Source organism: Grampus griseus (assembly GCF_964374135.1).
Source record: "Grampus griseus genome assembly, chromosome: 12".
NCBI classification, from domain to species: Eukaryota; Metazoa; Chordata; class Mammalia; order Artiodactyla; family Delphinidae; genus Grampus; species Grampus griseus.
In genome coordinates this window covers 71401660-71415264 of record NC_139006.1, presented here as the reverse complement: position 1 = coordinate 71415264, position 13605 = coordinate 71401660, and the positions used below count along the sequence as shown (strand labels likewise).

At 36.4% G+C, this 13605-nt stretch overlaps 1 protein-coding gene across 3 annotated transcripts in view; it reads right to left on the bottom strand.

The window, feature by feature from the left end:
* The window catches only part of WDR7 (WD repeat domain 7), a 376910-nt gene that overhangs the window by 299671 nt on the left and 63634 nt on the right, over window positions 1-13605 (bottom strand). For all 3 annotated transcript variants that reach the window (XM_082667902.1, XM_082667904.1, XM_082667903.1), the window contains exons 13-14: window positions 12172-12367; window positions 4154-4368 (exon numbers count right to left, since the gene is read on the bottom strand). In XM_082667902.1, the coding sequence (XP_082524028.1) occupies window positions 4154-4368; window positions 12172-12367 (411 nt within the window). The remainder of the gene's footprint in view (window positions 1-4153; window positions 4369-12171; window positions 12368-13605) is intronic.

Genomic DNA, 13605 nt, shown 5'->3' with positions numbered 1-13605 from the left:
CAATATCGTGTCATTACTCATTGAGTTAAGTCCTCGGCTTTGCATTCGAGTTGATTCCACATGACTCCAATCTACACTTGCAAACTAACTTCACACTACATTTCCTGGGTACTTGCTATGCTCCATATACGATGTTAAGCACTGGAAATAAAAGGGGGAGAAACTCAACTCCTGTCCTCAAGAAGCTCAACAAACAAACAAAAAAATACCACACACAGGGCTTCCCTGGTGGCGCAGTGGTTAAGAATCCGCCTGCCAATGCAGGGGACATGGGTTCGAGCCCTGGTCCGGGAAGATCCCACATGCCGCGGAGCAACTAAGCCCGTGTGCCACAACTGCTGAGCCTGCGCTGTAGAGCCTGTGCTCCACAAGAGAAGCCATCACAATGAGAGGCCCACGCACCGCAAGGAAGAGTAGCCCCCGCTCGCCGCAACTAGAGAAAAGCCCGCACGCAGCAGCCAAGACCCAACGCAGCCAAAAATAAATAAACAAAAAAAAAATAAAAAAAAAAATACCACACACAAAGTGAAGTGTTTTAGGAAAGGTCTGAACCGAAAGGTGTGAGCCCAGAGAGAATGCAAGAACTCTTTCTGCCACAGTGGGCAGAAGGGATGAGGGTTGAGGCTGACTTCACCATTCACAAAGAGGAGAGATATTAAAGAAGAAAACTGAGGAGGGGAAAAGAAAGACACAAAAAGAGGATGTAGGATCTTTACCATTTCTCAACTTTTCTTCTCCAAAGCAGTGCTTTTAATCCAGAGGCAATTTTGCCCCCCAGCAAGCATTTGTCAATGTCTAAAAGTCTTTTTGACTGTCATGCTTAGGGGAGAGGGGGTGCTATTTGCATGCAGTGGATAAAGGAAAAATACTCCTCTGACATCCTACAATACAAAGGACAGTCCGCCGCAGCAAAAAATTATCCAGCCCAAAAGGTCAATAGTGCTGGGGTTAAGCAACACTAGCCTAGAGCCACAAGAAACAGGAGTAAAGGAGGGCGTGGAAGTTGAGATAATTTCAGGATGTTTGAAAATACAGAGATGGCAAGGAAGGAGAATGAGTTATGCTGGGACCAACTTGCCCACCAAAACCAAACGGAGAGAATGCAAAACTGAACAGAGGGCAAAGTACCTAATAAACACTCCACATCTAGAGTCTCATGAATAGGGAGAGATTTGACTGTCAAGTCAGAACAATCAACTGTGAGAGGAATGAAGAAGAGGTGGGCAAAGAGGCTGAAGCAGAGGCTATCAGCACTTTCTGTTACACACGATCCAATTCAACAAATATTTATTGCACAGCTGCTATGAGATGTCATGGGGAAAACACAGAGATGAGATAAATAAGTCGTAATTCCTGTCTGCAAGAAGACTGGACTTCATAGAGTCACAGATGTACAAAACAAACTTACAGTTACCAAGGAGGAAAGGGGCGGGGGATGAATTGGGAGACTGGGATTGACATATATACACTACTATATATAAAATAGATAACTAATAAGAACCTACTGTATAGCACAGGGAACTCTACTCAATACTCTGCAATGACCTATGTGGGAAAAGAATCTAAAAAAAGAGTGTAGGGCTTCCCTGGTGGTGCAGTGGTTGAGAGTCTGCTTGCCGATGCAGGGGACACGGGTTCGTGCCCCGGTCCGGGAGGAACCCACATGCCGCAGAGCGGCTGGGCCCATGAGCCTGCGCGTCCGGAGCCTGTGCTCCGCAACAGGAGAGGCCACAACAGTGAGAGGCCTGCGTACCACAAAAAAATAAAAAAATTAAAAAAGAGTGTATATATGTATAAATGATTCACTTTGCTGTACACCTGAAACTAACACAACATTGTAAATCAACTACACTCCAATAAAAATTAATTTAAAAAAAAAGAAGACTGGATTTCAGTAGGGAGAATTAGGTAAGTATATATGTTATTATAATACAAGGAGAAATATAAGATACATGTCATAAGTGGAGTACACAGGGTTTTGAGTACACACACCTTCCAAAGATTAGATGCAATAATAAAGGATAATTCTACTTAACACCTTCTTGCTCTTCCAGTGAAAGAAAAAAAAAAAATCACAGGACAGTAAATTATCTTTGCTTGTAAAGCTGTATATGTCTGGCATAATTAACCTAACTAACAATGTAAAATATTTGTTTCCAAATAGTCCAGTTGCTAACACTACTCTAACAAGGGAAACAAGGATACTTTATATAGAGTATTCCCATAGAGGTTTCACTTTCCGTTGAGAGACCCATGAAAAAAAATCAGATCCAATACCCTAGAGTAAGTCCTGTACCACAGAGAGGCTCTTAGTTATGTTTGGTTACTTTTTTTTTAACTTTGCATGGGCTTCATTTCTCTTGAGGTTAGAAAGCCATCCAGAGGATGGCTCTTTAAATATTCCCCTCAGAAGGAGACTCTAAGTCAACATGAGAAAATAGTTAGAGAAATCCCTAATGGTCCAGCCAACATACATTTTTCATAAAGTGATTATCCTCCTGCAGCCTCAGCTTCCTAAGCCTTTTCCCCTCCTATAATTGTTTTCCTTGTAGGCCAGGCAACAATTACCACTGCTACAAGACTGAGGAGGTTCACGAGCAATATGTTTTACAATACATAAGTGTACTGTCCCTGATATCTGGTGCTTTTATCACTAATTGCACTATAAAATGTGCTATTAAAACAGGGACAAACAAGATTGTAAAAATCACATAATGAACCATGACCACTTACAAAAGCCATTCATAAATGTTACTGTACCACTTATTTTTCTTTAATTTTCTAGTTATATTATTATTTTTCCAAATTTTTACTTCTAGGGGATACCAACAAGAAAAAGAATAAATTTGCGAATTACAAAACATACATGCTTGCGCTTGAATGTAATGTTTTATAAGTTTGCTCAATATTAAAATTATATAGAACATCAGACAATGTGCTATGAACACTGAATTCCTAGGGAACATCCACATGACCTCTTCAAAGAAATTATAGGCATGGCAAATGCATTTAAGCCTGATTTCTATTCAAACTTTAGAGCATGGAACAGAAAGCACGAAAAAATATCACAGAAGGATTTCACAATTCTAATCTATGAAAATACAATATAACAAAGCCAATAGAACATTAATATTTGGGGGAAAGACAGAATGATCAAATATTACTGCCAATTACTGGAGGATATGGGTCAGTGGAGCTGCCTATAGTATTTCGTATGTCATTAGCACTCGCTAATTCATGGGCAAATTTTCAAGTTTGTAGATGACCCTTTCAACCTCTTTGTTATTTATTCCACATCTCATCATCTAAAAAATAGGAATCAGAAGAGAGAATGAAAATAAAGGTATTTGGTTACCCATTCATAATTCTAATGAATTCTAAGATGCAAGTAGGAATTTTAGTAGTGATTCAGATAAAATACTGGGATGGTCTCTAGGATTCATTTATCCATTACCAGAGACAAACTAGTTCTAACAATACCACAGAACACAAATACCACAAACAAAATAGTGACTAGTCTCTACAAAACTAAACACAAGTAGCCAATTAACGAAGTGGGGTTGACTGTTCTTCTTTTAGTAGGAAAATCTTCTGTTAACTGAAGAAGTAACAGATGCATTGATTTTAAGTGTCAGTAAGGAAAGTGTGATTGAGTTTCAGTCTTGCAGAAAAATGCCAGCACTTGTGCAACCTCACCATACTTACTCTCACATATTTTCTTAAGTCTTTAAATGGCCCCACCTTAATAAAATCAGAACGTACTTTTAAAATAAAAGATAAGCCACAATTAGAAACATCCGAATTATGCCTAAATTGTTACTTTTTCCTCCTGAAGATATTAGCTCGTGCTCAACCTTTCTACAGGAAGACTGTCAGAAAGACAGATTATACATAAAACGTTTGCTCTAATTTCAGAAACTGAAGTCACTTAAGTCTGTTGTAATCATTTTAAAACAGTTTGAATGGTAAGAACAAGTCACTTTTTCAGACTGCCAAATACGTGAAATACTTAAAAACTGTGTTGGAAAACCTAAATAAAAACCAGAAGCTTATTTTTCACCCGTGTCATCTCCCAAAAATGATTCCCTAAGACATGCCAAAGCTGCATTATTAAATGAAGTTGAATGGACATGAGCCCACATACAAAACTTACTTTGTCAGATGCCTCAGAAGCCAAGAGGTTAGTCGCAAGAGTTTGTAGCTTATGATGGGCCATGTTTTTAAGAGCAGCAAGACTACGTCGTGTCATAGCTTGTTTTAAGTTGACTGCTGGGTGACTAAGTGAGTCAACGGCAGCGGGAGCTGCTTCATCACAAGCATTCAGTATCTCTACTGCTGTGATCCCCATCACACACCGGTCCAGTGCACCTGGAAGACATATATATTCACAATCATTACACAACTCTGGAAGACTCTAAGTCAATTTTTAGGAAAGGAAAATGCATGGACATTTTTAAATGTAGGAATATGTTTTATCAGTGCCTCCCAGAAACATTTTCTTGTTTATTTCCTTCCTCTAATGATCTTCCACGTAGCATTACCTTAATCATTTCCTTTTCCGTAAGGCCCTACCACAACTTCCCAATAAACTCAAGTTCAGAGCCAAGATTTCAACAATTTCCTCCAGGCTTTTCTACTTTCTTTCCACTTCCAAGATGATCTCCTTGATCATGCCACATCATTAGTCTATTACAAACAGCAATTTCTATAATTTTACCTTCCTCTAAAACTATATGTCAATCTTATAGAATCACTTCAACACTAGTTGAATTCAACTCTCCACCTACTCTGCACCTTACAATGAAGATGGACATGAATGATGAACATACTAAAAGATCCACTTGAATTTCCTGACCACTGATCTTGGTGGGCCCTTAATAGTGACCACATTTCCACAGACCTTTCGTTTTCCTACTCTCCTAGTTCATTATTCCACTTTCTTTCTCTTCCAATCCCACCATTCCATTTCCTGCCCTCATCTGGATGAAAGTTTTGTTTCCTATTTCACAGAGAAAGAAGCAATTAAAAAAGAAGTTCCACAAACTCCCATTACCACATCTCCAGTCACATTACTCAATAATTATGAATGAACTATCCAGGCTCCTACCTAACACACCTGTGGCTTACACCCCATCCTTCTCTTGTCTGCCAAAAGACACCATGTCAACAATTCTCCTCTTTCTCTTCATCAGTTTTCCCTATCTACCAGATCATTCCCATCAGCTTATAAACATGCAATTATTTCACCTGTTTAAAACACACACACACACACACACACACACACACACACACACACACACACAGTTAAGCCAGGTGGGTTAACTAGGTATGTATCCCATTTTTCATAATCATACTCTAAAGAGCTGCCTATTTTTACCACCTCCAAATTTTTCTCCTCCCATCTTCCTTTGAACTTACTCAAATCAGATTTTACACCAAATGTGCACAGAACCTACTCTCCACATTGCTAAATCTAATAGCCAGTTCTCAGTCCTCATTTTACTATCATTTACTGTCAGCAGCTCTCGATCTTCCTCTCCACACCTTGAAACACATTTTGTCACTTGGCTTCCAGGCAACCATATCCTTTATTTTCTTCTTTTTTCTGGCAGGTCCATTTTAGTCTCCTTTGCTGGTTTTTTACATCACAGAAGCACATTTAAACCCTGGAGTGCCCCAACCATTATCAACCTACATTCCCTTGGTGATATATCCAGTGTCATGACTTTACATATCTTCTATATGCTAAGATTTCCCACATTTGTACCACCCACTCTGACTTCCCTCCTTTGAACTACAGACTCGTATATACAGTTGACCCTCATATATACAGTTGACTCATATATACAGTTGTCCCTTGAATAACACAAGGATTAGGGGCAACCAACCTTCCATGCTGTTGAAAATCCACATGTAACTATATAGTCAGCTCACCGTATCCACAGTTATACCTGCAGATTCAACCAACTGCAGATCATGTAGTATTGTGGTATTTACTATAGAAAAAAATACCCAGGCAGTTCAAACCTGTGTTGTTCAAGCATCAACTGTACAATTTACAAATCAACATCTCTACTTGAATATCTAATATTCAACTCCACTTAATATATCCAAAATCGAATTCCTGATATTCCCAAACTCTACTCCTCCTTCTGGCTTCTCAATATCTTAAAATGAATTGCATCCTTCAAGTTTCTCATGATTGAAACCCTGGAGTCACCTTTGGCCCATCTCATTCTTTTATGCTCCTCATCCAACTATCAGCAAATCCTGCTGGTTCTACCGTCAAAATATACTCATACTTCAACCACTTTTCACCAGCTCCACTGCCATCACTCTAGTGTAATAATCCACCATTGTTTATTGCCTAGGGACAACAGCATACAAGCTAATCTCCCTGCTTCCACCCTAGAGCCACCTTTAGGCTATTCTGGAGAAAAGCAGGAAAATATAATCTATAATGAGGGGAAAAATAAAATCAATAAAAACCACTGAAACAGATCTTTTTTTTAAATTAGCAGACAAAACCATTAAAAGTTATTATAATTGTACTCCAGATGTTCAAAAAGTTTGAATAGAGAGACATGGGAGATATCCAAAATCAAACCTGTAGTTTTCAAAGATGAAAACTACAATGTCTGAGATGAAAAATACACTCAATGGGAACAAAAGCATATTAGACATTGTAGAAGAAAAGCTCAGTAAACTTGAAAACATAGACTAGAAATTATAAAATGAGACACAGAAAAAATAACATTAAAAATGAAAAAATAATCCTAGAGTTGTGGGCAATTTCAAGTAGCCTAGTAGGCATATAACTGGAGTCTCCAAAGAGAGAAAAGAGGGGGGATATCAAACATCAAAAACATATTTGAATAAATAATGGCCAAAAGCTTCCAAATTTGTTGAGAACTATACACCCACAGATCCAAGAAGTACAACAAACCTTAAGCACAAGAAACATGCAGAAAACTATAACTAAATGGCTCAAAACTAATAATAAAGAGAAAAACTTTTAAAAGTCAGAAAAAAACAGACAGCATATATAGAGGAACAAAGATAAGGATGACAGCAGATTTTTTTTCTACTGGAAATAATACTAGCAAGAAGATAGTGGAATATTGAAAGGAAAAAAAAAACTATCCACCTAGAATTCTATACCCAGAAAAAAAAATCTTCAAAATGATGGTGAAATAAAAAATTTTTCAGATATACAGAAGCTGAAAGAATCACCCAGTCATGCACTACAAGAAATATTAAATATTAGGCAAAAAGGAAATCATTCCAGATGGAAATCTGGATCTACACAAAGCAATGAAGAGCAACAGAAATGGTAACTACAGGGGAAAATATGTAAAATTTTGTTTCTATATTCAAATTTCCTTAAAAGATAATATACTGTTTAAACAAATAAGCAAATAGAAAGAAATAATGTTCCAAATGAATGAAAACCATGAGCAACAATATGGGTGGTACAAAAGACAAGAAGTGGTAGACAGTGACCCAATTATTCTTGATTAGAACTATTCTTCACACAGAGTAACATGTCTGTGTAAAAGAACAGTAAGAGATAAGACAAAGGTAGGAGTGTACCATACTGTGGAGGGCCTTTTCTTAAAGGCTACGTGAACTAAAATTACTTACGTTTTTTTCATTAAGACCGTGGCATGAACCAAGTGTGATTGTTATTGTTTTATTTCCTATGATTAATTTGCCAACAGAGTACAGGATGGATTAGAAGGTAGAAATAGAGGACAGAGAAACCAATAAAAATAGCCTAGGTGTGAAAAAATATAGCCCTATATAAGAATAGTACACTGGAAAGAAAAAAGGGAGGGGAGGAGTACCTAATGGGAAGGACTTAGTAATTAACTGCACAGAGGACTTATGAGGAGGAAAGTAGAAAAGATAGTCATATTTCCACTCTAACAACCTCTTCCTTCAAAATTTCAAAGTGAATCCAAAGGGAGAAAAGAAACTGATTATACTTAGGTTTTACTGAGATTTTAGAAAAGTACCTATTTTTTCTTAACCATTTCAGCCTTTGTGTCTTTGCCTATCCTATCTTATGTTATTGTTGTAATAGAATGAAAAACAAAAACATAGAAGATATAGAAAAGTTGATGATGTAATGCCATATGCTGTGAAACAGAAACATAAAATCAAATCTCTATTGTATTAAACCCTGCAGGCAAAAGGTCAAATATGTGAAGAAAATACTTGCTACTAAACCCTTTATTAATAAAAAAAGACTGGACTGAAGTACCACCTCCTGATTCTCTTTGGTTATTTTAGTAACAAAACCATCAATATAAATAAATCAAAATTAATTTTTTTTGATATCCATGCTTTATATATGTTGCTTTATACATGTTGTGCCAGTAGACAAATATACATTAGTTCATATTCTCTGTTATATTTTATTGTATAACTAAGTTTTAAAAAATGATTCAAACACATATTTCATGAAGTTATTGCAAAAACAGGAATATTTAAGAAAACTTGGAGGGACAGAAAATAAATGAAAAGAAAAAAGATAACAGAACAAAGTAAATTGGTTAAGACTTCATACACGAATTTCTAATAATATTTGGCAATCACTACTGGTGTTTGCATTTGTACAAGAACACCTAATAACTGTCCCTCTAGGAATAGGTATATGATGAATCACTTTTATTATGTAGCAAAGATGATAAAAATGTGCAGATAAGAATGGTGTTAAGGCTTGGAAATAGTCATATAAGAAGAACGTCTTGTAGCACCACTCATTACTTTAAAGCATGCCACTGTTTCCCAAACAGACAAGATTTTGACCTTGTCATAGGCCTGTGAGAACACCACTGCATGCTTACTGGGAACATCAAATGTGAAGAATGGAGAGTTGATCCCTACAGAACATAACTCCATGGAGAAGCAGCCACTATCTAGGTCAGCTGACCCACTTTTAATAAGTTCCTAAATAGGAGTCAAAAGGTCCAGCCAGCCAAATCTTGTTGCTAGTTGTTTGACTAATTTTCTAACTACCCAGAGACGTGAAAGAATAATAATTTCCATGGCCTCTACAACACTATTTAGCACTATTGCATATAATTAAGATGGTACAATAAAAGAACAAAAGACTCTGGACCTCTACCTCTGTAATTAAGTTTTATATTACTAGCTTCAACTTCATGTCATTAGGAAATAAACACTGAAAATAAAAACTACCCATTTGAAGGGAAAAACAACTAAAAGAAAATGCTGCATAAAAGCATAGTCAAGACATTTTTAAGTGTTTTTAAGCTAGAAACATCAGTATAATTCAAAATGGCAAACAGAAAACTGCACAAAATGCATGTGTAATTTTAATGTAATATGGCTTCACTTGTAAAAATACATTCCCAAAACACTAAGTAGAGGGGCAAAGTATCTTCTCAGAGTTTAAATACATTTCATACATCAAACCTTGGCCAAATCTGATTTATTTTGCTTCATTTTTTATTTATTTAATAAATAAATAATGTCAATACCTTCAGGATGTGCCTTACTGGCTCCTCAGGGACCTTTATATCACTAGCTAAAGCCTGAACAGCAAGAAGGAAAAATAGTGTACACCTCCTATTATGGTTGAAGTCCAAAATTTATTCTGCTTCTCTATCTTTATCTTGATTTAAGAATGCCATTACTGACTGATCATTTACCAAAATCCTCCTGAAGGTCAGAAGATAATTGTTAAATTGCAATATTATGTATTGGGCTTAATTATAATAAACTGGTTATAAAAATAACATCCTCCAGTACACATACAGTCAGGAGCTATTTGTCATTTCCTACTAGGGAAACTACTGAAAAAGTAACTTTGTCTTCCAGTAAGGTCTCATTTGTAAAGAAGTTCATATTCTTTGTAGATGTATTTAAAGTATCTGAAGTAGTCAAGTATCATATATTTAAGCACCTAAGAAATTCAGGAAAATGATACTCTTCCTTTATCATATTAATTAATGTTTTAAGTCCTACACATGTTTACCACACTCTTGTATTTAAAATATATCAATTGCTAATTTAATATGTATAGTATTTTAAAATAGTGTTTTATAACTATCATCACTATAACTTACTTTCTTTAATACTAATTCTCATAGAAAATATTTCTTTGTAAGTAAGGTCATATCCCCAAGCTCAATAAAGTAACAAGCATATTTGTTAAATAACAATAATAGGAAATATACACATATGCAAGTATACACACGAACTTAAAGTACGCAAACATACATGGATACACATTTACATTACATCTACTATACACAAGGTAAATATTCTCTCATTTTATTCTCCCAGAAACACTATAAAATGGCAACTATTATTATCTTTATTTTACAGATGAGTAAATTGAGAGACTTGCCATAGATCACAGTGCTATCAAATGGTTGATCTTAAAGATATTTTTCTTTTTTGATGTAGACCATTTTTAAAGTCTTTATTGAATTTGTCACAATACTGTTTCTGCTTTATGTTTTGGTTCCTCAGCCATGAGGCATGTGGGATCCCAGCTCGCCGACCAGGGATGGAACCCACACCCCCTGCATTGGAAGGCGAAGTCTTAACCACTGGACCAACAGGGAAGGCCCTCAAATGGTTGATCTTAAATTCAAACCAAGGAGTCTGACTCCAGAGCCCAAGACAAACTCTGTATGTAGTTGACCTTGAACAACACAGGTGTGAACTGCACGGGTCCACATACACACAGATTTTTTTCAACAGTAAATACTACAGTACCACAAAATCCACGGTCATTTGAATCCAAGGATGGGAAATGTCGGATATGGAGGAAACATGGGAATGGAGGGCCGCCTTTAAGTTATACACGGTTTTTCAACTATGCAGAAGGTGAGTGCCCTAACCCTCACATTGTTCAAGGGTCAACTGTATTTAGTTTGTAGGGTGGACCAAACCAGCAAACATGAAATGGTGCTGCTCAGCAGACAGGATGAAACAAAAAGGAACACAAAAGTAAGATACAAAATTTTACATGTAATATGACAGCAATTCTGTTTTTAAAAATGCACAGAAATGAGACTAAAGAGAAATATGCCCAAATTCACCACTGAGTAATGGGATTTGAGTTCATCTTTCTTTTCTAACACTTTTGTGCTTTCAAAATTTGACAAAAAAGTAAGAAACTCTTTTACAATCAGATGAGAAAAAGAAATGTTAAACACAAAAGCAAAGAAGTTTGACACTCTTCAAGAACGCTTCCTCTTGTCAAAATTGCCTACGTAGTACCAGATAAAACCAGAACTATAAATGAAAGATACCTGAAGATTATGGCTACTTGCTCCAAAAAGACCTAGGAACACTCCCTCCTGCACCACAGCACAAGCAAAAATATATATATACTCTGATTTCAAAAAGGACTATTTAAAAACAAAAATGAAAAAAGCTTCATGAAGAAAAAAATAGTAGAAATATTATATAGCACAATTAGGAATGTAAAGAAAGGTTTTAATCACTGATAGATGATGACTCAGGATAGTAAAACTAGAATAAGCTGTGTTTTTAAAAGCCCAAACTAATAAACATTTAGTTACATACTTTAAAATTTCTCAGGGAAAACCAGAAGATTCTGTGTATAAATCTTATATATCATGGCCTATACCTTTAAGCTAAACATTACTTGTTCTGTATCATGCCACATACATAAAATTTCTGAACCTTGAAATTTTAAATGTTCTCTCTAGAACTTAAAACTTTCATTTCAATTACCTCCTTCTATTAACGGCCCTGTATGGTTTTTCTGCTTTTCAAATAGAAGATAATTTTATCTTTTTCCACTGTTTCTGAACTTGAGACAAAAATGGTTCCTTGATCTTACAATTTGCCCATGAATTATATAGAAATCACTTACTTGTCTGGTGTCTGCATGCCTGTCCTAATCTGTATACTGTCATCAACCACATTCCTCTAAAGATCAGTGAACTACTCTACAAGTGCTCCAGATAGTACAACAAATAAGAGGACATCTAAATATTTCTTTGTTGATAATGATAAGAACACTTATAAAAAGCAGTGGTGAGAAATAAAAGTAGCAAACTTTTGACATCTCAGGGGTTTTTTCCTCATATAAAAGATTTCTCATTTAGGAAGTCAAATATACTCATTTAATTTTCTAGTCTCTCTCAACATTTTTCTTACCGGTATCCATTTGCCAGACATACACGGAGCCGTCTGAACATCCCACTACTAGGTAATCGTCAGAAGGCCTCCACTTGATTACTTGAATGGGGAAAAGATGACGAGATGCCAGCATAATGCATTTTTTCTCTCGCAAACTTAGAAGTCCTACCGAGTGGTCACTGGCTACAGAGCAGATGCAGTGCTGCACTCTTGCCTGAAAAGAAGAATAAATCTTAATTACACTTAGATTAAATTCAGAAGAAAATGGATCTTGTCCTCAATTAAATCAAAATTAATTATACATTCACTGCTGCTGAAAACACTAACCACGACATTAGGATGTGTCGACAATTTTCTTCTTTTACATTATACATAAAACGCCTAGTTCAATCATCACAACACTTTGAAAAATACTAAATTAACACTAGATTAAAGAAGAGAAAGACGCCTAGGAAAATCTGCTGTTCAAATTTGAAGACGACCTTACTAAAAATAATTGCTATATATGAACAGGCAAAGCGGGAAAAAAATTGATCTGTTATTATGTGTTCCCTTTCCACTGTCTGAACTTCCCCGTGCTAGCAGCTAGAGCTGCTTTCTGCAGTGCTCCTTTCTGTTTGTGACTCTATCATTTAGACCCATGCTCTTCCCTGCTCCTTTGCTCAAAAACAATACCCTCAAGGTCCCTCTGCCACAATCATTTCTTAAGAGCCACCGATAGTCTGTATCACCTGTAGATGTGTTTCACAGCTTCTGTCTCTAATGCCAGCAGGCACACCACCTCAGCTAACATACAAGAGCCCAATAAACATCCTGCTCTGTACTTCCTGCTCATCTCTAGTTTGCGCCCTTCCATTCCTTTTTAGAACAAGATGGAATATAATAGAAATAATCAAAGATGGTAAAGATTTTCACTAGCATCAGAGAACTGAATCCATAACCTAGAAAATTAAAAATTAACGTCTTTATAGGTTTGGAAGACAATTTACAAGCAACTTACAACTTTGTAGTGATTTATTAGACTGTGCTTCCGGATCACACTGAGGTGAAACCATATGAAAACAGCCATCTGAAGCTCCGTACTGTGTAAATTGTGGCTATTTACTGAGGATGAGGCCCACGGCACCACATACATATTACCCCTTCTGTGGGATCCAGAGGAGAAACTTCTCAAACGTCACCCAGCTGGGCTTTGCCTAAGCAGACGTTTTTTAGCTAAAGAATGATATATCTCCCTGATTGGTCCATCTCAATGGGAAACGTTGACAGGTATCAGATGAAAAAGAGTGGGGCGGGGTGGGGGGTGGGCGTGTTTGTGTGACCACATGTGCATGGGAAACACGTTACAGTTGTTTTTGTCCATAGAACTTCTAAGAAACTTTAACATGCTAACATGAATATAATTTCATTTGACCATCATAATCCTTTTTTTTGTAACATCTTTATTGGCAT